General features: G+C 40.4%; 1 protein-coding gene across 1 annotated transcript in view; it reads right to left on the reverse strand.

The window, feature by feature from the left end:
* Window positions 1–7,924, reverse strand: part of NPC1 (NPC intracellular cholesterol transporter 1) — a 51,819-nt gene extending 43,895 nt beyond the window's left edge. The window contains exon 1 of the mRNA XM_075213423.1: window positions 7,699–7,924. Within this exon, the coding sequence (XP_075069524.1) occupies window positions 7,699–7,767 (69 nt within the window). The 5' untranslated portion in view covers window positions 7,768–7,924. The remainder of the gene's footprint in view (window positions 1–7,698) is intronic.
* Window positions 7,925–24,643: the final 16,719 nt, after the last annotated feature.

Genomic DNA, 24,643 nt, shown 5'->3' on the forward strand with positions numbered 1-24,643 from the left:
GATTGGAGCTTCTGCGTTAGAGACAAACAAGATGAACCGCAGTGAAGTGTCATTTCATTTATGAGGAACTTAGAATGTATTACCTACAAAGCATTTAAAATAAAATAATAAATTAAATAACAGATAGTCATGTGTTTTGGGAGCAACATCCCACCAGGAGACCACAAAGAGCTTGTTCACAGCTCACCCTATTGCTGCAGTCCATTATATCTGAAAAGATATGTAATGCACGGAGGTCAATGCATTACTGTTAAAACAGATCATTTTGATACACATTAAAATTGCTTCAACATTTCTAACGTCCCAACATCGCTGGGAAGCTAAGTGTGTGTGGGGTGGGGGGGGGGGGGGGGGGGTCTATGACCCACCATGCACTGATATATCAAAACTTTATCATTTGGGATCAACTGGTTGTTCTCTTAACAGCAAATTATGCAATTCACAGCTCATAGGGATCACAAGGTTCTGCTCTCCACTTCCAGTTACTCCTACACTCAAGAACTCAAGGATATAAGTTAGGAGCTTAAAAATGAAATGCAAATAAAAGCTCAAGTCAACATTACATAGATATCAGGGTTATCCACTGAAAGATATGGGCCAGGAGTGGCCTTGTGCTGCATGCATTAGGCGTCCAAGTGACATAACAAGCACAGAGCCTGCTAATGTCTTCTGTTTTATTAAGGCTTCCAGAGCATTATTTACAACGGAGGGTGTAAAGGCTAATTTCGATCCACCGTCGGACATGCTAACTGGGAACGCCCCAAGCCCTACATTGCAGCCAAGCGCAACTCTCTTTGATACTTTGTAACCTATGTCCGCAACTGAGCTTCTAAAACTGCAATTACTATGTTGGCTTAAGGGGCCAACACAGTCAGCAGCTATATGTGTCCATCCTCAAATTCTAAAAGGAAGATTACATTTCCATTCTCAAAATGGAGTCAAAATTTGAAATATTTGGCTGTAACAGAAGGCAGTCTGCAGGCAACAGTGAAGCATGCTGAAGGTTTCTTGTAAGTGTGAGGCTGCATTTCAGCAAATGGAGCTGGGGATTTGATCAGGATTAATGGTGTCCTCAACGCTGAGAAATACAGGCAAGTGCTTATCCATCGTGCAATACCATCAGGGAGGCGTCTGATTGGCTCCAACTTTATTCTGCAGCAGGACTGCAACCCAAACATACAGCCAATGACTTTAAGAACTATCTTCAGCTTAAAGAAGAACAAGGAGTACTGGGAGTGATGATATGGCCCCCACACAGTCCTGATCTCAACATCACCGAGTCTGTCTGGGATTACATGAAGAGACAGAAGGATTTGCGCAAGCTTACATCCACAGAAGATCTGTGCTTAGTTCTCCAAGATGTTTGGAACAACCTCCCTGCTGAGTGCCTTCAAAAACTGCGTGCAAGTGTACTGATGCTGTTTTTAAGGCAAAGATTAGTCACACCAAAAACATATTTGATTTAGATTTCTCTTCAGTTCATTCACTTTGCATTTTCTTATTTGATAAAAAATAAACGATTAACACTTCTATTTTTTAAAGCATTCTTACATTGTAGCATTTTTTCCACACCTGACAAAATTTTGCACAGTACTAAATATATATATATATATATATATATATATATATATATATATATATATATATATATATATATATATATATACACATACACATATATACATACATACACATATATACATATATACATACATACACATATATATACACACACAGACATAGGTCCTCTGCACTCACCATGTACAGACTGGGGTGCAAGAGGGGGTTGCCCACATTGTATAGACAAGAAAACAGGGATACTCTGCACTCTCCAAACACATAATTAATGCTATATCAAGTACTGTTTTATATTAAAAACAGGGAATGTTAGTTCCACATATTGCAATATATGTTTAAGCTGACCAACTCACGCCAAAGTCTTCCCATTCTGGTCAGTCCTAACATGATCAAATGCTATGCTATTTTATCTGGGCTTAAGGCTTACCTGCACACAACTTTTAAAGGCAAGTCTTTCCCTAGCACTAGAAGCCATGGGAGACCTGGGACTCACCTGACACAAGTTGGAATTAATTAATGTAAAGAATGGGGTGCAAGAGTCATGGGACTTACATTGTATAAACAAAAACAGACATAGGTCCTCTGCACTCACCATGTACAGACTGGGGTGCATGAGGGGGTCGCCCACATTGTATAGACAAGAAAACATATATTGCAATATGTGGAACTAACATTCCCAGTTTTTAATATAGAACAGTACTTGATATAGCATTAATTATGTGTTTGGAGAGTGCAGAGTATCCCTGTTTTCATATATATATATATATATATATATATATATATATATATATATATATATATATATATTATTTAGCTTGTACGTTCATTAATTGGTTGCTATTGCTGCTAGGATCACTATTAACAATTTCAACTTACATTTACTTTTTATGAGTTTTAATGATGTTAAAAGTATATTTCTAGCTTTTGTAGGGTGACATTATATATGTTACTTCTTACTCATTTATGTATATAGTACATGGCAAAGGGTGGTGTACAGAAAATAGACACACTAGGGATAATTTAATAACAAGGGACTCGAGTGCAAAATGCACAGTAACCAATAGCAACCAGTAATAAACTTAGCACAAACTAATGCAGCGATGGACTACAATGCACCATAGGACCGTATGCAGACACCTTCCCTCTGAAACAGCCAAGCTCAGTCTGAATGACCCCGACAGCAGCGAAATTTCCACTGTCACCCACCTCCACCAAAATGTGTCAATCAGTCCCATCTGCTAATAGTCACTACTGGTACGTAGCTTTAGGAAAAGCCATACAGCGTCACCAGGGTGTGTGCTGACAATAGTGCCACAAACACTGTGCTGAGGATATACAGGACACCAGCTAGGCTTCCATAAGTGGCTGCACAGATGGGCCCCAAATGAAAAAAAGGGGCCCCAACTCTTCCTATCCAGCCCCCCCAACTTTCTTCCAACCCACCGATGAGGTAAGGACCCACATTATCATATTAGGCACAAGAATGTCTACCAAAGAGACTGCACATTGTTCACTGACTGGGCATTTAATGTGTTTGTTCTTTGTACCATTCCAGACCATCTGTCCTCCTGTCTGTATCAACACCTAGCCCAGGGGTAGGCAACCTGCGGCTCTCCAGGTGTTTTGTGAAACTACAAGTCCCAGCATGCCTTGTCACCTATCTGCTGGTTATCTACTGGCAAAGCATGCTGGGACTTGTAGTTTCACAACACCTGGAGAGTCGCAGGTTGCCTACCCCTGACCTAACCCTTATCACACAGCCTACAAACCTGGTCTGCAACGGCCCCACCATTTGGTGAATAGGCTGCAGTGATAGTGGTGAATCCAGAGAGACTTTAGGACTAAAAAGGAATACTGTAACCAATACAGTAACTGCCTGCATTGTCTGGGTTCTTGCCTGTGATTTGGAATAGATTGGCTCTTATGATGTTCTCACTTTTAAAGTGCTGAAAAGTTCTTCTCTGAAAGTACATGCAAGAATTTGGGCAATGTAAGCAGATACAAGAGCCAACTGGTGACAGAGTATGTGACAACGTTTGTGTTTAATTCCAAAGTCTCTTCTGCAGTGCCTTCAGCAACAGTGCCTAGGGAAAGCTGTAAGGCCAGTGGGCACCCCATACCATCTATATAGTGGACAGTGAGTGCAAAGAAACTTATTGCAAAGTCAAAATATTGCATGATGTAGAATGTGAGCATGGCTTTAAATGCAAGTTATTGCAGTATAACAGCAAAACACATCTAATAATAAGAACCGGCTGGTTATTCACTGGTGTTAGGAAAACACCAGTGACACTTCATGTCACAGGCAATTATTGTTAATCAGCACTGATACAGAACCTGACACAGACCTATTTACAACCAACTAATATTATATATGCAGAATGTCAGGCATGCATGTCTTTTCTCAGGTGCCGATTCTGCAACATCTTTAGCAAAGTGTCTTAAATCATTTGTGAGGCGGTTTTAATAAATGCACTGCCTTGGGTTAGGAGAATACTATAACATACTATGCAGAAAAACAGACTGTAAACATTTACCGGCTACACATGCACGCAAATACACTACAAGGTACAAAAGTGCACTTGTATTCATGTACAGTAATAGTTAAATGATGGCTGCGAAAGAGGATTGCATGGCTGTGTTAGTCAACAAGGAGAAAGCAGTGACTAGGCACAAACACTGTCTCATTGAATTACAAATCTTTAAAAGTCAGCAATGACCGCTGGGCACATGACAGTCAGCTGGTTTAACATTTATTTCGACCAGCCTGTGAATTGCCTTTACAAAGCACCCATCAGACTACTAACAAACAAAGTAGCTAGGACAAAGACAGCAATGTTTCAATGAACAATAATGCAGTTACCACTAGATATTGGAATACTTTCTACAAGTGTTGCACAAAACAAAGTCTTAAATACTGTATCATCAATCCCTGATAGACCTTTATTAATGCTAGTACTAGATGTTGATTCATACAGCTGTTCTACTGCATTGCAGAAAAGTCAAAGTATGAAAGATAAAGGATGTTATACCAATTTCCAAGGTATGTTTTTACACTAATCCATAAATTTACTATTATTCAAATTCAACGTTTCATCTAAGTATTTTTTTAGATAAAAATTATTATTGTTCCCCAAACTCTCCTTCACCAGTTGACCTATGTAAACCAGAGGAAGAAGACAGATTTTAATAGTATTAATAAAACATTTTTTTAAAGACAGCCTGGTAGATACCAATATTTTTACATAATATCTTTTATTACCACATTTCCACCCTCTCAACTATAAATGAACCTACCATCTGACAAGACATTGTTCTGCTGATTATTAATCCATGCAGTAGAGTGGATATGATGGAAGAGCAGGTATACAAGTAGTGATACCCAAGCTAGAGGCCAAACCTACAGAAGTGAGGTACACCAAAAATGCAGCGCACCAATGGAGGATGGTGCACTGAACAAAAGACAACATACAATACTATCCTGACAACATCAATGTGTGAAAAGTGCAGACAAGTCTAAAATATACAAGCTGCATTCACACACACATGAAACTGTAGCTAAAGTATAACGCAGAGGAAGACAAGGACTTCGGTGTGAATTCTGACCATTCTGTAGGAGGCCAATTAGCATTGAGTGGATATATACATCGTCAATTAGGTAGCTTAGATACCGCCTGAGAATACAGTCAGTAAAGGCTGCAAACTGAAGGCTGCAAATGTGAACAGCTCAAATATGTTTGACGCCCCAGATGTAGCACTGGTAGCTCTGAGTCTAATGCAGTGTACAGTGGTGGACAAAAGACCACCCACAAATGGGACAGTGGCAGCCCTCCCGAACATAATTTCTGCCTTTCACTAGTAAATCACAAAGTGAATGCAGCAGTTAGTCTGGAATTGGATGGTGATACAAGATTAAAAGCATAATATGGGGGTAAAAAAGTGTAGTGACAATATCTGAAGACCTCTAGAAAGGCAGCTGAATGAGTTTACCTCTATAGCAAGTTACGCAAGTTGCAAGCAAGCTTTGTCAAAATGATCTTACCTAGCATAGTATACTAAACCTTATGTTTGTACAGGCTTGGTATCTCAATGACTATTCGGAAGCATATGGTAAAGTGGCTTGGTTGCTGTTTGGCCTGAAGAGTATGTCAGACAGCAGAAAATATGTGAATTTCTATACTTACTAGTATCCGACACTGTACTTGTAGTATTCATATGCTACTTCATAAAATGATGTGCTGTGTTACTTGTGGGTATGGTCCTTGGTTATGAGTGGGGACCAAACCTTACTCATGCCATGTCCTTGTTGGACATGAAGTATAAGGATCATACTGCATTCCATAATCCTGGAATATTATCATCATCATTTATATAGCACCACAAATTCCGTAGCGCTTTGTCTTTAGCGCAGACAGAGAGGTAAGAGAACCCTGCTCGCAAGCTTACAATCTATGTAGTATATTATGTATGACCTTGTGCTCAGTGATTTTTTAGCATTTATCTTAAATGTTAAAAAGAATGAGAAACATCAGATGGAAGTTCCTGGTTCCCCTTTAAAGTAAGAATTCCTCAAGCTAAAGGAGGGAGGGGGGACAAAAGGAAAAATAACAAACAACAAAATAAATTCACAAAGGTTGGCTTTTGGCGATACTGAATTTAAATGCATTTTGTAGCTGTATTAACATTTTGAACATGCAAAATAATGTAATCATTTAAAGTCATAGGGCCTGATGCAGAATTAGACATAAGTCTGTTTGCGTAGTGTAAATTCTGAAAGTGCGCACACATCTGACAGCTCCTTAAAAGTAGAGTGGAGGAACATTCTAACATAGGTCAAGTGTAGTAAGTGTTGAAGCAAACATGGCTAAGGAAGACCAGCACAGAAACGCAGAAGAGCAGGTGTAAATACACAATGATACTGACGAAGCTGGTGCTACCTAGCCTCTTCTGATTGGCCGATTGCAAGTTCACTTCTGAAGCCAAAAGGTGCATTCTGCATTGATCGAGAGTATGTCATAGAATTTTGTGGGCTATTTTAAATGTTTTCTGCTACTTTCATTCATCCGCAAAAATACATATTATAGCAAATATGTTTTTCACTATCAAAACAAGTGTTTCTTGTGCTTATGACCTAGTTGTGTGTATGGGTATATGTTTGCCCGACATAAACCTGGTGTATACACTGCTGGTGCCGAGCCGGATGTACCCCGAGATGACTGCGTCTCAGCATATATGCTACTTTTATGGATGTTTTTTTTTTGAGTGGAAATTACACCCATTCTGTTGCCAACTCAGCATCAGGCTATAAACTATTACAAAGAATTCTACAGCCACATGTGCATTACAAATACGCCAGGTAGTTGGTAAAGTCATCATAACCTGTTTATCACAAGATATGCATTATGCCAAGTTGCCTATTAGCTTTTAAATCTACATACAGGCCTAGAACAACCCACAAGTAACCACTGATATTTTCAGGAAACCTAATAAAGCACCAGCCAGCGTTACTGCAAAGCTGATGTTTTGCAGTCATGCCAATAAAACATGTGCCGTTAAAAAGAGAAAGGAAAGTGACAGAAGCTTAATACGCTTGTGTGTTTTGTTATAACGTGCTCCACCTTAGCAGGATTTGAGGTTAAGACTATTAAATTTCCTGGCTTTTTGGGCTGAGATCTGTCACCAAGAGTAGACTTCATTGAAAAAAAGGCTGCGCCTTATTCCCACTAAATTGAATTTCAAATTAAGATATTTTTTTATTTTAACATGTCCTAAAATTAGACAGTTTGGTTGAAAGCAGGTCGTTACCAATATTAACAATAGCTGTAAAACAAAACAGACTCAGCTGCTGCTTAGCCAAAACCCACATGCCACAAGTAAGTCACTACAATCTTTCTACATCGAGAGCATACAGCAAGATGGATAGAATGAAGACATATACATGTTCAGTGTTGGTGTATTGTGAAGTCTACACATGTTTGCCAGAAGAGTAATCAAAATATTCATGGTGAAAATATATATTACAAAGTTGCAAACCACATATACAAATAAATATTGAATGTTCCCAGAGCAGGTCTCATCTACTTTCCTTACACCCATCGCACAGTGAGTGAGACCACTTACCTTGCTGGGTAGATATAAAGCTACCCATAAGCAGAGGGTTAGCAGAGAGCTGAGCCTGCAGCCGGTCATCTTACAGCTGATGTCAGGGATCAGGACGGTCTCTGTAATGCTGGCTGTAGTATGGGTGCAGGAAGCCGCTCCCTATTCAACAAACTGGTCACTAGCTGATGACAAGCAGAAGGCTCAGCCCATGCTGCTCCTCCTCTTCCCGTCCTTCCCCCAGTCACCGGGGAGGGTTACACTGTGCACTGGGCCGGGAAGTGTTACACTGTGCCCTGGGGTGATGTGCTGACGGCTCTCATAGGGCAGACTGCGTCTACTAACAAGGGCAGAACAGTTACATCGGGGCCTCTTGTGATGAGTGATGCGGAACATGTACATCCGGGTACCAAGGACTGCATCAATATTATTTATTAGCTGTTAGTGATTATTTATGGATCTCAAAAATGTATGACATATGCTGTGAGGACATTAAACATGCTGATTATATACTATAGGGCCAAAATTCAAACAAAACGATTAATGCTATGTAAAACATAACAGAAATGGCAAAAAAAAAAAAAAAACAACAAAAAAAATATATTTATAAAGCAGATAATTGCACCAGTCTAGAGTGTGGCACAATTGGAGAATTTTAGTGGTTACTATGCTCAAGTATTTTTAGGCACAGAAAAAACAATGTTATTATGTTGTGGAAACAGATATTGTGTCAGTATTTTGCTACTACACAGTATGCCTGAACAGTAAGCCATCTGGTTACCACATACTTGAGAAAGTTATTAACACATTTAGTTGATGTATAAATGGTGTAGGCTTCCTTGGCCTTATTTTCAATATGGACTGTTTCCAGACCAGGTGAGGTATTTGCTGGGTGTGAGTAAAAGCCGGATCCTACCAGAGTCTGGTAGCCAGACTCATACTAAATGTATAGAAAATAAATGATACACACTAAATTAACAGAGAAAGCCGGATCCACACAAAATGGTGTATTCACACTAAATTAATATAAAACATCTGATACACAGTAAATACACAAAAAAATCTTTCCAAAAAATTCACACAAAAAAAGCCAGATGCACAGATAAAAAACTGATGTATAATAAATTCACAGAAAAAGCTGTCACTTTTTGGGGGGAATTCAATTCCCCCCGAAGTACCACCGCGCTAACACTATTATCACGTTATTACGGTACTAGTGCGTGTAATTACCGTTATTACGGTAGTTCTAACGCCGGCTTTTTGCTAATAACGGTAATATCTAACGCAGCGGTACTTCAGGGAGAATTGAATTCCCCCCTTTGTGTGGATCCGGGTGTGTTTGTGTGAATTTAGTGTGAATCCCTTTTTGGTGCATATTTAGTATGAATCCAAATTTTACCCTCTTACCTGTTTACTTTTGTTTTGGCAACCCTTTAGCTGGTGTACTGTCCACCACACTCTACTGCTTCTCACATTTGTGGAGCAAGAAGGAGGGGAAAAGCAGGCACCATGGCCTTATCTGTGTGGAGTTTGTATGTTCTCCCCGTGTTTGCGTGGGTTTCCTCCAGGTGCTCCGGTTTCCTCCCACATTCCAAAAACATACTGGTAGGTTAATTGGCTGCTATCAAAATTGACCCTTGTCTCTGTCTCTCTCTGTCTGTGTGTGTGTGTGTGTGTGTATGTTAGGGAATTTAGACTGTAAGCTCCAATGGGGCAGGGACTGATGTGAATGAGTTCTCTGTACAGCGCTGCGGAATCAGTGGTGCTATATAAATAAATGGTGATGGTATCACAGTTTTAGTACTGCTGCTCCTCTGCGTCAGTGTCAGGCATCAAGTGTGGCGCTGTGCTAGGACATGACAGCCCAATGCCTATCACTGGCACAGCAGGCAGCATTACGGAAGATAAGTAGTGGACATATTATACTCCATTTAATTTAAATTGTAAACACACCCCCTCGTTCCTGTTGTCAACAAAGGAGTAAGTGGGTGTTTCAGTCTCCAGAGTGGACGTCACACAGTGCTGGGGCTGTGGAAAAAGTGAACACTAAATGAGTGATATAATGTCAATCATTTAGTGTTTTTAGGCGCCCATGAAATGACACTGAAGACAACCGTGTTCAGTCCGAAAGAAAATAAGCAGAATAACTTCTATATGGTGCTTTTTTAAAACAATTCAGACACAGCAGCTGTAACTGGAGACTGCAATCGGGACCACTATCAGCTGGGTACAGGAGATACCAGTGTACAGGGCCTGGACAGACTAGGGGGCCTGTCATCCAAGGCCAGCATTTTGTTTGTTTTTAATGTTCATTAATCTGTTGAGGTCCTCACTCATTCTGAGAAGGGGTCCGCTTTAAAGAGATAGTAGTAGCTTTGTTGGACCCAGGGGCCCTTGCCTGGGTGGTACCGCATTATCAGAGCCCACCCTGTCCTAAAGAGAGTAGGGCGCACCATTGCTGCACTTCCTGGTGGCTAGCCACTCCCTTGACCAGCCACTAATGAGTTGACTAGCTTTTTAGTCATGCCCCCAACCCAGTCTCCCGTCCTCCACCTCTCTATTCCTACTTCCTCTCCTCTAGCCTGTCTGCTCTTCCTCTCTCTACAAGGGAGGTTGAATTCTGCACAAGGTGTCTCCGGAATATCCACAGAGACACATTGCAGCGATTTTATGGCTCATATTTTCTCACACCCATAGAGGTTTGCAGAAACATGAGCGTAGATTCCTACCTAAATGGCTGGAAAAAGGCGCAGCTGAACATCAAGACTAATTGAATCTGCTCTACATGTGACTGTGTGACTGCCTACATCAGCTTTGGTTAGGTAAGCAGGGGTGCCCTTAGGGGGGATTTACTGTTTCCCACAAACCCCCCTCACTGCTGAAAATGACTATAGATCCCCTTTCTTGAATTAAAAGCTGCACAGAAGCTCCAGGGGGTAAATGTATTAAGGAGCGATTTTTTGCAAAATGCTGATATTCGGCGACTTTGACAGCTAGATTTAAAGCGCCAATTTGTTTAGAGGTAAGATTTATCTGTCAAGGTCGACATACGAAAAATTATGCTATTGGAGACAAAGAGTTACTTGCTATTAAAACGGCCCTGGAAGAGTGGCACTATCTGTTGGAGGGGGCAAGACATCCATTTACTATTTTTACAGATCATAAAAATCTTCTGTACTTATAATCTGCCCAGTGTCTAAACCCTAGACAAGCTAGATGGTCTCTTTTCTTTTCTTGTTTTGATATCCGCATCATGTAAACCTGGAGAGAAAAACAAACGTGCTGACGCCCTGTCCCGGGCTTTCTGTATTGACGCCAATACCGATGTGACACCATCTTGACCTATCCTGGATCCCAAATGCCTACTTTCCTCTACTTCTACTTTGACAACTGCCTGTTTACCTCCTCCTGGGAAGACTTTTGTTCCATCTAATCTCCGGAAGGAACTTCTAACATGGTTCCATTCCACTCGTTTTGCTGGTGATACCGGAGTTCGTAAAACCACTCAATTAATTTCTCTGAACTATTGGTGGTATAGTTCCACCTTAATGTCAAGGAATTTGTCTCTTCGTGTAATATTTGTAGCCAACACAAGTCCTCCCGTCAGTCTCCTGCAGGTCAATTGATTCCTCTGCCCATTCCGGACAAACCATGGACTCATATTAGCATGGACTTTATTACCAACCTACCACCTAGTAGGAAACATAACACCATCTGGGTTGTGGTAGATCGGTTTTTCGAAGATGGCCCATTTTATTCTACTCATTGGCCTTCCTTCCTCTCCAGTCCTTGCTGTACAATTTATCAAGGAGATTTTTCGGTTGCATGGTTGCCCCACTAAAATTGTGTCGGATCAAGGTGTCCAGTTCGTCTCCAAATTCTGGCGAGCCTTGTGTAAACTTCTTGGGATTCAATTTAATTTTTCATCCTCCTATCACCCTCAGTCTAATGGACAGACTTAGCAAGTTAATCAAGATTTGGAAACCTTCCTCAGAATGTTCTCCACCGCTAAGAGCTTACGCTACACCTGTCTCCGTTGTGCCGCTGACTAAGAGCTCACGCTACATTTGTTTCCGCTGTGCTTCTGGCTAAGAGCTTACGCTACACCTGTCTCCGTTGTGCCGCTGACTAAGAGCTCACGCTACATTTGTCTCCGCTGTGCTTCTGGCTAAGAGCTTACGCTACACCTGTCTCTGTTGTGTCGCTGGCTAAGAGTTCACGCTACACCTGTCTCCGCTGTGCTGCCGGCTAAGAGCTCACTCTTTGTTGTGCTGCTGGCTTAGAGCTCACGCTACACCTGTCTCCACTGTACCGCTGGTTAAGAGCTCACGCTCCATCTGTCTCCATTGTGCCCCTGGCAAAGAGCTTATGCTTCACCTGTCTTCGTGGTGCCGCAGGCAAAGAGCTTACGCTCTACCTGTCTCCACTGTGCCGCTGGCTAAAGAGCTTACGCTTCATCTGTCTCCACTGTGCCGCTGGCTAAAGAGCTTACACTCCATCTGTCTCCATTGTGCCGCTGGCTAAAGAGCTTACTCTCCATCTGTCTCCACTGTGCCGCTGGCTAAAGAGCTTACGCTTCATCTGTCTCCACTGTGCCGCTTGCTTAAGAACTTACACTCCATCTGTCTCCATTGTGCCGCTGGCTCAAGAGCTTATGCTCCACCTGACTCCACTGTCCCGCTGGCTACAGGCCTTGTGCTTCATCTCCTCTGCAGCATCTTCTCCCTCTTACTCAACTTATTCTCCTTAAGGGTCTCGCCTGACACTCCTGGTAAGGGCCACGACCTGCGGGCGGACGCAGCTAAGTCCAAACCACCTTCCGGTGGTCCCTGGGTCCGCGCCTTCCTAGGATATCGTCAAGTTGGGTTGATCAAAGAATCCAAATTACTAAACCGTGACACACACATGCCATTAGACCTCCCACATGAAATTTACATGTCATCCAGACCTCCCTGAATGCCATTGGACCTCACCACATGCCCCTTACATGCCCATCAGACCTTCCTGCTTGCCATCAGACCTCACCACATGCCACTTACATGCCCATCAGACCTTCCTGCATGCCATTAGACCACACCACATGCCCCTTTTATGCTTATCAGACCTTTCCACATGCCTACACCACATGTCCATAAAATCCTCTCCCTGTAGCCTGCAGCCTCTATGGTACAGAGGAAGGTAGGAGAGCACAGTGCACTGACTCCTTCTCCTCTGATATGCTGCATGACCTCCCTGGGAGTCACCTGCTAAGGAATTCGGCTTGTCCTAATCAGCTGCTGATCAGTCTTACTCTCTGCTTTATATAAAGCAGAGAACAAATCAGAATGGGTTCAGCTGGCTGGGGGCCAATTTGCCTTTGTCTGCACCCCACCCCACCCCCATCCTACTGCTGGGCCAATCCTGTTATGGCTACAGCTGGTCTGAATCCATCTGAGACAATAAGTATTGATTCCAAATTCCTATGCATACTGATGCCGTCCTCTGTTAATGCTCTGCCAACATGAGCAATAACTGCATTCATCCTGGGGGCTGACTGCCACCGTTTCACGACTTTTAGCATTTCAAAATTCTGTGGAAAACATTTACTTTGGGGAAGTATTCTCTTGTGTAATGAATCTTGTTTTATAAATAGGGAATTTTAAATTTCCTGACCGTATTTGATTATGAAAAATAGATTCAGTAAGCTTCTTGTTATGTTCTTTACCTTGTCCACTTCACAGATACTTCATCATCCTCACTTCACCTTCTGAAGTGTCCTGACTATTTGGGGCAATTACTTCTTTATGATTAGTTTCATACTGTTCTGGCACACTAGGCTCAGTTTAGCAATGACTAATAGACCATAGACTCCATAGATTGGGACACGGATGTCTTCATGGGAAACATGAATTGGCAGTTGGATCTAATGAGGACCCATCCACTACTGAGTTCAAGCATTGTTGTGAGAATTGTTATTGTGCATGTTGTAGTTGCAGAATAACTATGCCCTTCTAATGGATGATCTTCAATAACAATGCTTCTCTTGTATGAATGAACTAAATTAAACAGCAGTTGTGGCTTTTGATTAGGAGATGGGAGGAGGATGTGGGAGGTCAAACTTAACTTTTCAACTGTAATTGATGCATGACAGCTTCAAAATACCAGATACAGAAAAGTTCATATCAAATTGCAAATCATTTTTATCAATTTGGGATAGGAACTTTTGAAAAAGAAAACTGTAGCTTTAACTTTTTGTCACCTGGCTTAAGGAAAACATTTTAAAAAATGTTTTATGCAGTTGGGTTGTGTCTAATGAATGAGTGCAAACCAACTGGTCAAATTAACATTCTTGCTTTTAGCAAACCACACTTGGGGGTAGATCAGTGATGGCAAATTGATATAGCTGGCTACCACCCTCTAACCTTCGGCACAGATGAAGGAGGGAAAGCACAATGCACTACTTCCTCCTCCAGATATGCTGCCTGACCTCCCTGCACTGTACAGAGGAGGTCACGTGACGTGGAAGTCGTTTGCCCACATTCTGTATCATTCTTTTGCTTATTAAGCATAGAACAAGATCAAGAGCAGCCGGCTGAGGGGTTGTAGGTGAAAACTCGGCGGGCCACTGTTGGCCCGCAGGATGCCTGTTACCCACCACTAGAGCAGATGTATCAAACCTTTTCAAATGGAAAAGTGGAGCTATTGCTCTTAGCAACCAATCAGATTCTACTGTAGATGTCATTTTATAGAATGTGATAGATACATGATAGCTAGAATATGGTTTTCCTTTTTAGGCGATTTGATACACCTACCCCTTACTGACTAGCACAAGTAACCAGCACAAGGTAAAGCAACAACTTTTCATACATTTATTTAAATGATTATATACAGGTTTTTTTGCAGCAACATCATGTATGTGATATCTATTCAGAAATTAAAATCTAGTATATTTTTATTTTAAAGGGGTTTTCAAGTTCAAACTATTTATATTTTTAAAACCTTTACCTTAAATAATGGTTTGGTGGGATCCGTACGCTGGTGCACCCACTATTTGTTGTATTCATATATGTTACTTATTAGGAATAAGACTATGGTCCACAGCCGCAACCATATTGTTAAACAATTTGCACACTGTAATGAGTGAAACAGGCCAAGCTTAATATACATGTCGTATGGTTGCTTGGAGATGAGCATATTGTTACAAGTATCTACAACATCCAATGCATAGTAACTTTAAGGTGTTGATAGTCAATATTTATATGCTGCTTATACAATGGCTAACAATACTTTAATACAAGGTCAATTTTTTCTCCAAACTCTTAGTTCCTGCTCATATAAATATATTAAGATTTTAATATGGGTTTACTTGATTCTTATCATCATCATCATTTACTTATATAGCGCCACTAATTCCGCAGCGCTGTACAGAGAACTCACTCACATCAGTCCCTGTCCAGTTGGGGCTTACAGTCTAAATTCCCTAACACACACACAGACTAGGGTCAATTTGTTAGCAGCCAATTAGCCTACCAGTATGTTTTTGGAGTGTGGGAGGAAACCGGAGCACCTGGAGGAAACCCACGCGAACACAGGGAGAACATACAAACTCCTCACAGATAAGGCAATGGTCAGGAATTGAACTCATGACCCCAGTGCTGTAAGGCAGAAGTGCTCACCACTACGCCACCATGCTGCTCATTTTAGATGACTAGTTCCCAATTCTTATTTTTGTGAGTGTAATGTCTAATTAGACAGAGGGCTACTTCCACTCATATCATTTTATTGGTAAATGAAAGCCCATCATATGGAAGCACTTATGAGAATGCAACTTATCATGTAGAGTATTAGGAACTAATGTCATCCCTGAGGCACAGGGCATTACTAATGACCCTGCAGTGTACACAATCACAGTTGCAAAACCTAGTTGTATGATGTGGTTTATCATTTTGTATTTATATTTTTGTAATGCAATAAAGCTCACAACATGCTGAGAATGTCACCACTGTTTTACTCTTGTTTTTATATACATAGTACCTGTGTTTGTCATCACACATTCCAAGATAAGTGATCGTTTCGGTTTGTATGCTGAGTACAGTCATTCTTCTTTCATTTCCTTTGGCCTACATTCCCAACAAGCAAAATCAATGTGTTTTTTTCATAAAAAAAAAACCCCATTTAAGCTGACTTGAATGATAGAAGTGCTCAGTTCAACACACAGTTAAGCTGGGTACACACTACAGAAATTTCAACCCACTTTTTATGCCGAGCAATTTTACATCGCTCGGTCCATGGACTGCATACACACTAGCCTTGTTTAGGACGAGAAAGGGAAGAGCGGACGTCCCATTAGCGACTTTTTACAGCCATGTTGTCGTTAACAATGATTTAAATTCTGTATACATTGCAGCGACATTTGCGGGGAAATGTACGAAATACCGAAGACATTAGCATAAAAGGGCAGAGCTTTAGCTATAGTTAACTCCCTTCATTTCTATAAAATAGAAGTTTAGTAATATACATTACATTTAGAAAAACATTTAACTGCTAAAGTGGAATGCAATAAATATTTCCTAATAATAAATAAATAATAAAACCCCTTCGTATGTAATGGAATGCTCCATTCTCGATGTGCATCATCGCTGATTGGTCCACAGCAGAAACAAACGCCCATGTCTGAGTGTATAAAAAGACAGAGGAACCTGTTTGGCGCCGATGAGCGTCAGAAGATGGAGACAGAGAAAGTGACAGTGGGGGTCGCGGGTGAGGAGTAGGTGTCAGTGGGGGTTGCAGCTATGGAGACGGAGATAGAGTCAGAGATGGTGCTGGAAGGGCCCAAAAATGTTGGAAAAGTTAAGGTGGGGGATGGAGATACTAAAGAAGAGCAAAAAGCAAATCCAATGAGCCCAAGAGCAGTGGAGATGATGGTAAAAATACTGGACCATGACGACATTAAAAAATGTCAGTAGCAGATGTAGTGTACCTGTATTGTAGATGTAGATGTATTGTCACATAAAGCAGTAGAAAATGCTAATTTATAACCTAATTTTTTATGTCAGAACGAAGATTTAACGGTGAGAAGGCCTGTTTAGATACCACTGATACCACTAATGTTAGCAAACAAGGAGAAATTGAACAAGAAAAATATACTAAAGAAGTTCTACACGAAGGTATTTCAGTGAACATGTGTAGACATGTAAATGCTTTGGGCACATACCTGTACCGTTATAATAACCAAAATGGCGCCTGTTTTCCAGAATGCTCGGAGGTTAAGTCCGCTACTATTGCGATTTCGCCACAGGGACCAAAATATAGATATAAACTGATCTCGAGCAGTGTGAAAGGTGAGAAAATGAGAGTATTTATGAGGTAGATTGTAAATTACATATATAGAATTTAAATGATAAATAAATTTTATTTCCTTGTTTTGTAGATAAAGAAATCAAAGGGAATGGAAACGACATCAAGACCTGTTCTGCCACAAACCAGTAGCACCTTTAAAAATACCTTAAAAATAATACTCTGCAGTATTCAGCTCTCTGATTGGTATGGGCGCGCTCACTTCTCATGCGGATCTTTCTGACAGCTGTGTGTGTTACAATTTGTGTACCTTTTTCTTGCAATAAAAATGTTGCTTAAATACTCTGTGGTTTATTCTGGGTAATTCACAATTATAGGTTAATAAAGGTTAACAAATTTAATATGTTATAAAGGTATAAGTGTATAAAGAGTAAATATGAATACAGAGACGCAAAGGGTAATAACACACGTGCATTACACAAGTGTAAAGGTCTGCAGCCAGACAGGTGCAATATACATCGATACAAAACACAGTGATGTGCACCACATGGGACTGGGATTGACATAAAAATTAACATACACACGCCCCCCAGGTCGAGGAAGTATCGGAGGATTGTCGTGGATCCGTCGGAAGTTCATACACACTGCACAGTGGTAACGAGATTGGAACGAAAATATTAAACGGCACCAAATGAGGCGAGAATCGTCCATTTGGGCAGACTTTCGACCATTGTGTAACTGTACACACTGACCCGACTTTTGAACGAGCGGTCGTATGTCGGCAGTTTGAGCCTATTATTGGACGAAAACAGTGTAGTGTGTACCCAGCTTAAGACTGTACAGCCACGCGTGTTGTGTAGTGTAGAAAAAAAATCATGTCTAATGCAGATGTGTTTTACATGCATTTGTTACTAGTGTCTTTACAACCATTTAGGAGCTCACTATAAACTTTCCCAATGTGTTATCTGTGATAAATGTAAAATGTAAAACAAGTTTCATTCTGAAACCCCAGAATGCTACTGCATACTTGCAAACTCTCCCGGAAAGTCCGGGAGACTCCCGAAATTCGGGTCAGTCTCCCGGACTCCCGGGAGAGCGGCATTTCTCCCGCATCCCGCAATTCCCTTGTTAAAATGACGCGATTCACCGAGAAGCGCGTCATTTTGGCTCCGCCCCAGTGACAAAATGGCATTTTACTCGTGGGGGGCGGGGCCAAAGTGGCGCGATTCGAGTGCCCTGCCCCCTCCCGCCCTCTAGTCACGCCCCTCTCCCGGACGTCACCTACTGAAAGTAGGCAAGTATGTGCTACTGTAATGCTAGAAAACAATAATAACAGCGGTAGCTGGTACAGGGATAGTAGAAACATCAATGTTTTCTAGTGTCATGATTGTTTAGTCAAACACTAGTAAAACGAATGTAAGAAACATCAGGTGGTATGAGCCCTTAGGTGGGGGAACGGAATTGGAGTGGCACAAAAATGTAGAGAACTACATGAATGCTCATTTGTGTGTAGCTAATATCTGAACCAGTGAATTCTACTTTGTTGGTAGATCTAATAATAATAATAATACGTGAAATTATATAATAATATCAATAAGTGAAACATTTGCTTCTTGGTGAGTGTATATTACACCTGGCCATAAAAGCCAACTTTTAAAAATGATTGGGGTGCTCTTGTTTCCCCCTCCCCATATGACTGAAACATGCCATGCGTAGATATGATTAGGGACAGTGATAGCACAAACATTGCGGGAGCTCGAGCACCCCCAGAGCTGCTTCTATACATCTGGCCACTGATTCTAGGAACGTGCCGCAAATAGATCCAGTGCATATGTTAGCATTGCCATTCCTGGAATACTCATGAGCAACCTGTTTTTCAACTGAATTGTATCATTGTGACATTTTCAGAGCTAGTGCACTTATGAAACTGACATACAAATGTACCAATAGTGCAATCATGTGCTGGCACAGCACTTCATTTATAATCTAAGGAGGTGCTTTTTATTACATAAAGGATAACAGATACCTACAAGAGTAAAACAAATCAATAAAAGAATAAACCAAATTAACAAAACAAAGGTATAGCCAATTCAATGAACAGATAGACAAACTGCATGGGCAGCTAGACAAACTGAAAGCTATTTCTGCCATCAATTCTATGTTTCTTTGTTCATGATCCCCTCTGTTTATTTTTTTATGTCCTGAATAAATGTCCAGCCGTACATTTTATAGTGAATATCGTTACAGATTGTATATGTAAATTCCCATACTAGCTGTAGTAACCACACATTACTTTGTCTATCTGCGTCCCATGACACCTAATTATATTTCACTCAATAATAGCTATACAGCAATGGGACTAATCACTGAAGATATCACAGTGCACACGTAGCCAGCTCTGCACACAAGGCAGTTTAGAAATTCATACTGTTTTCTGTTGGTTCCTCAGGATTTTGGAATATCAGAGAACGCAGTCAAGAGATAGGCGTATTGTCTCCTTACTGTGCTAGGAGGAGCTATGTATCACACCACTTGTAATCTGAGCTGTGCTCTGTGCAATGATCAACCATGTGTTAGAAGCTTACACAATGTTTTGTTTGTTTTATTTCGGCTACACTTTTTTCCAGTTTCAATGAAGGCCATGTCTCACCCAACGGTGTGACGTCTACCGAATGCTACTTATTCACTTTATAGTGGAAAGTATATTGATTTATTGAGGTGTGGCAACAAGTGGGAACGTAGGCTTTGTGAAATCCTGGATTCTGAATTTATTTATATAGTTAAAGTGCTAGTGGACAAATACATTACTTAATTTTACATTTATTGAAATTCTCTCTGGCTAAACAGTGTTATATGTGTTACATGTTATCAAGGGGTTAAAATAAAGTTGTCATTTTTTCCTCTCACAGAATACTATAGGGTTGTGTTTTTATTAAGTGAAGGTTTATTTAGACTTCTGGGGGTAAATTTATCAAGCTGCGAGTTTCTGGTGTGTTGGAAAAATGGAGCTGTTGCCTATAGCAACTAATCAGATTCTAGTTATCATTTATTTAGTACATGCTACAAAATGATAACTAGAATCTGATTGGTTGCTAGAGGCAACATCTCCACTTTTCAAACCAGACGGGAAAATCGCAGCTTGATAAATTGACCCCCTTGTGTGAAGGATAAAAGAGGCCCCTACACAGAACAATTGCCCAGCATCTGATCTCGTGAAAGATTTGAGAGTACACATACATGACCAAATCTGAGAGCTCAGCACTCATTCCAGATCATAGGCATAGTAATCCCTTTGGTATGATAAGGCAACAATGTTCCTGTTCACTTTCATGTTATGCCCCAATTTCCTACTCAGGAAATCACATCATTATAAAACATTCACACTGTCCTGAATCAGGATTTGCTTCACCAGATCCTAAATATTCTACTTAGTTTCGTGAGGTTTGACCTTTAAGCTCATTCATATGATTCACTAATGCTGGTATGTTTTCCACACCCTTGTCACCAATGCAGTGATTATGTCATATTTGTTCAGCATCAAACATTTATTAGTATAAGTCAGCAATATTATATGGTTTCTAAAATATATTGTCCTGGACTGTAACCGTTAATCTGACCTGCAGCATTTAGTTGTGATTCTAAATCTAACTAGGTGTCAGGGAATAGATGTAGTGGGATTAGTGCCAAGATAATGTGCATAACATAATGTGACTTCAGTGCTAACAACTTGTATTTGGCTGGGACATTGCATAGTTGTAATAGTCAGCATTAGATCATGCTAGCTAAAACTGCCTGTTTAAGTGTTTATTTTGTTGTTTTATTGCTGAAGTTTCTAATGACTATAGCATCATCTACAGGCAAAAATCAGGAACTGTTGACATATTATCTTGTGATCCTATTTTTTTTGGTAAAATCAATTACAAATTGATTTAGAGAAGTACAATGAGTCTCACTCACAATGAAACTGTCAGGGCCACGTAGAGCCACTTCGAGTCCAGTGTGGCCACTTTTTGGAGCCACACTGGGCTATGCGCATAGCCCCATATTCTATGCGCGGATTTGGCAAAAGCCAGAGCTGTGTGTGCAGCCTGGGAGTGTGAAAGCGCAGAACAGTAAGAAGCTTTAAATTCAGTAGTTTATGCTGATATTAGTGGTTCCGTCAGCCTTTGTGATAAGGACAACGGGGCTCCACAACTGAGCGAACGTTCAAGAACCTCAGGACCCCTTACATCAGCCAGGACATGAAGTTTGCACCTGCAACTCATTCAGGAGAAAAGCTCTGTTAACTTGTTAGCCACGTGTGGCAACTCACAGTAGTGGCTACACATATAATGGGGAAGCTTCAGGATATCTAGTGGTGAAGTCTACCCCTACTAAAATAATATGTCCACCAAATCAACCACTATTTTATTTTCACATGGAACCCTGTCTATTGGAAGGAAGGCATTAAAGGGCTGGGGGTTGATTCCTTGTTTCTGTCATCTGACAGACACATTGCAGAACCTTGCTACCTCAGTGTAAAACCCAAGCATGAAAATATAGGCTGTAATTCTGTCTAAAATTTTTCCCTTTCTAGAAGAACTCCCACAGTATAGTACTGGCCAAAGTCAGTACCTGTCTCCTTGAAAGAGTGTGGACTATTAAATGCACGGTGGCTTAGTGACTAGCACTTCTGCATCACAGCACTGGTGTCATGAGTTCGATTCCCGACCATGGCCTTATCTGTGTGGAGTTTGTATGTTCTCTCCGTGGGTTTCCTCCGGGTGCTCCGGTTTCCTCCAACATTCCAAAAACATACTAGTAGGTTAATTGGCTGCTATCAAAAATTAACCCTAGTCTCTGTCTCTCTCTGTCTCCCTCTCTCTCTGGCTGTGTGTATGTATGTTAGGGAATTTAGACTGTAAGCTCCAATGGGGCAGGGACTGATGTGAGTGAGTTCTCTGTACAGCACTGCCGAATTAGTAGCACTAATGATGCAAACACGTCATTTTACCACGGGGCGGGCCAAAATGATGCCCTTCCCGGAGAATCGCATCATGGAGGCTTGAAATCTGCCCACTTCTTGGGCAGGTGCGGGAGAATTGCCAGCTCTCCCGGGAGTCTGTGAGACCTACCCGGAATTCGGGAATCTCCCGGACAAGTCGAATAATTGGATGAAAGAAAGTATATAGATTAATATTGTTTTACCATGCGATTGCAATCAGTACTCCACGGTTCATGACGCAATCGCCCAATAAATAATGCACGCATACACTCGCACTTACACATTCACTTATATATAGTTCATATTTATTATGGTTCAATTCCACAATCATTTATTAGTAAAATTTATTAGATTGTTTATTTATGCATATATAATACTGTAGTAAAGTTATTTATGGTTCAGGTGTTTTAAAAGGTAAAGAGTTTGGTCTCATATTTCACCAGCATTAACCCGGTGTGGATGGAATAGCGATCGCAAGATACAAGCAGTATGAGATTAATGCTCAAAAAATACTTTTGTTTGGGTCAGTTTGAACTGGTCATTTAGACTCAAAACATGTGAACAATGGGGGTGGGGGAAGTTTCCCCTCACCCTTTGTAAGGATCAAATGAACTGACCATGCGCAGTGTGGCTTTGCGCACGATACACACAAAATCGGCAGATACATCCCTTGATAAATCAGGGCCACTGTGTTTAAAACAACTTAAAATCATTAAGGTCAATGGAGCTCTTCTTTTAATTTATCAAGTAGTTAAAACAGAAAAAATTAAAGATTTTTCCTGCCTTACCCTGTACAACTCTAATAACTTTAGTCCACATAGACTTTTATGTGGACTAATGTTACCTAATTTAACATGCTGGCCTTTAAAAACTTAAAATCTCAAAATAACTGTAGCTTAACCTTTTACCGGAATTCATAAGATTCCGTTGCCGCCAGAAAAGAAGCTTCTCATCCATCGCCGGATATGCGCAAGCCGTGGATGCATAATAGCCACACAAGGGGTGGGCTGTCAGTGTAATAGCCACACAGTGTAGACTACTGGTAAAGGGAAGTTTAATTAGTTTGGGAGGGGATTTTGCCTACCCTGGCATGGTAAATACAAGTAGCAATACATTTTCTATTGTGACATGCAGTGTCCACTGGCCACCACTGTTAAATAGACCCCTAATTATTTAATATATTTTGCTTTAATACAACTTCTATTTAGTAATGTGGTTAATGTGACATTTAACATCTGCCGGTGTCAGGTAAAAGCAGGAAAAGGTTCTTTACAGAGAGCAACATATACAGTTCTCAGAACGTGAAGCCCACTATAATCAAAAGAAAGTACATTTTTATTATAGTATAAATTGCATCGTTTAATTTAATGTTACTGAACCTTTTAAAACATTAATTAGATAATAGTTATCTGTTATTAAAATAGTACGCTTGAAAGTTAGACAGTATTTGGGAAAAGATGTGAAACAACAATGAAATGATACAATGAAGGATATATGGAAAACATATACAATATATATATATATATATATATATATATATATATATATATATATATATATATATATATGTGCTATGCCAGGCATGATGGGGAACAATGTGTACAAGTTTCCCCCCGTATGTTTAATTTTTCTCTAAAATAATGTGTTATCATTATAAAATTATTTGCACTTATTGCTACCCCACCTCTGATTTATTACACAAAGTGTCAGTTTTCCTAGCGCTGATTGATTTTTAGGGATTTATTATATTATTATTTTTTTGTATTTTTATATTGTATTGCATTTATGTGCTTAACTGAGACCTGAAAGTTTTCTTCCTGATGGACTTTTTTTGGCTTGGACAATTTTCTCTCGAAATAGCTAAACTAAAATATATTAATATTGTGTTTGAACACACAAACATTTTATTTAATAAAAAGCACAACAAATGTATGAATTAGTACAACACTTTATAGTGTCGTACACATTTGTGTAGCTCTCTTTTTGCCATCTTTTAAACCTGGCCCTTTTTAAAAAACTTTGTTTCCACATTTTTGTTTGTGTGTTTTATTAGCTGTTTCTTTAACATGAGACAAAAAAAACAAACAACAATCAGAAAGAATGAAAAATATCTCTGTAAATTAGAGACGATGGACCTGATTCATTAAGGAAAGTAAAATGTTGTACCGTGGCAAAATCATGATGCATTGGAGAGTGAGGTAAATTTGAAATCTGGGGACAGATTTATAGTTGGGTTAGGACGTGTCTGTGGCTGTGTGGCATATTTTGAATGGGGGGCAACTGTATGGCATATTTTGAATTGGGGGGGTAACTGTGTGGCATACTTTGATTTGGGGGCAACTGTGTGGCATACTTTGATTTGGGGGGCAACTGAGTGGCATACTTTGATTTGGGGGCAACTGAGTGGCATACTTTGATTTGGGGGCAACTGAGTGGCATACTTTGATTTGGGGGCAACTGAGTGGCATATTTTGAATTGGGGGGCAACTGTGTGGCATATTTTGAATTGGGGGGCAACTGTGTGGCATGCTTTGATTTGGGGGGCAACTGTGTGACATGCTTTGATTTGGGGGAAACTGTGTGGCATACTTTGAATTGGTTCAACTGTGTGGCATACTTTAAATTGGGGGTACTATGTGGCATAATAAGTATTGGGGACACAACTATGTTGCATAACATGGCTTGGGGTAATTTATGTGTGGCATA

The sequence above is a fragment of the Mixophyes fleayi genome, chromosome 5 (assembly GCF_038048845.1).
Source record: "Mixophyes fleayi isolate aMixFle1 chromosome 5, aMixFle1.hap1, whole genome shotgun sequence".
NCBI classification, from domain to species: Eukaryota; Metazoa; Chordata; class Amphibia; order Anura; family Limnodynastidae; genus Mixophyes; species Mixophyes fleayi.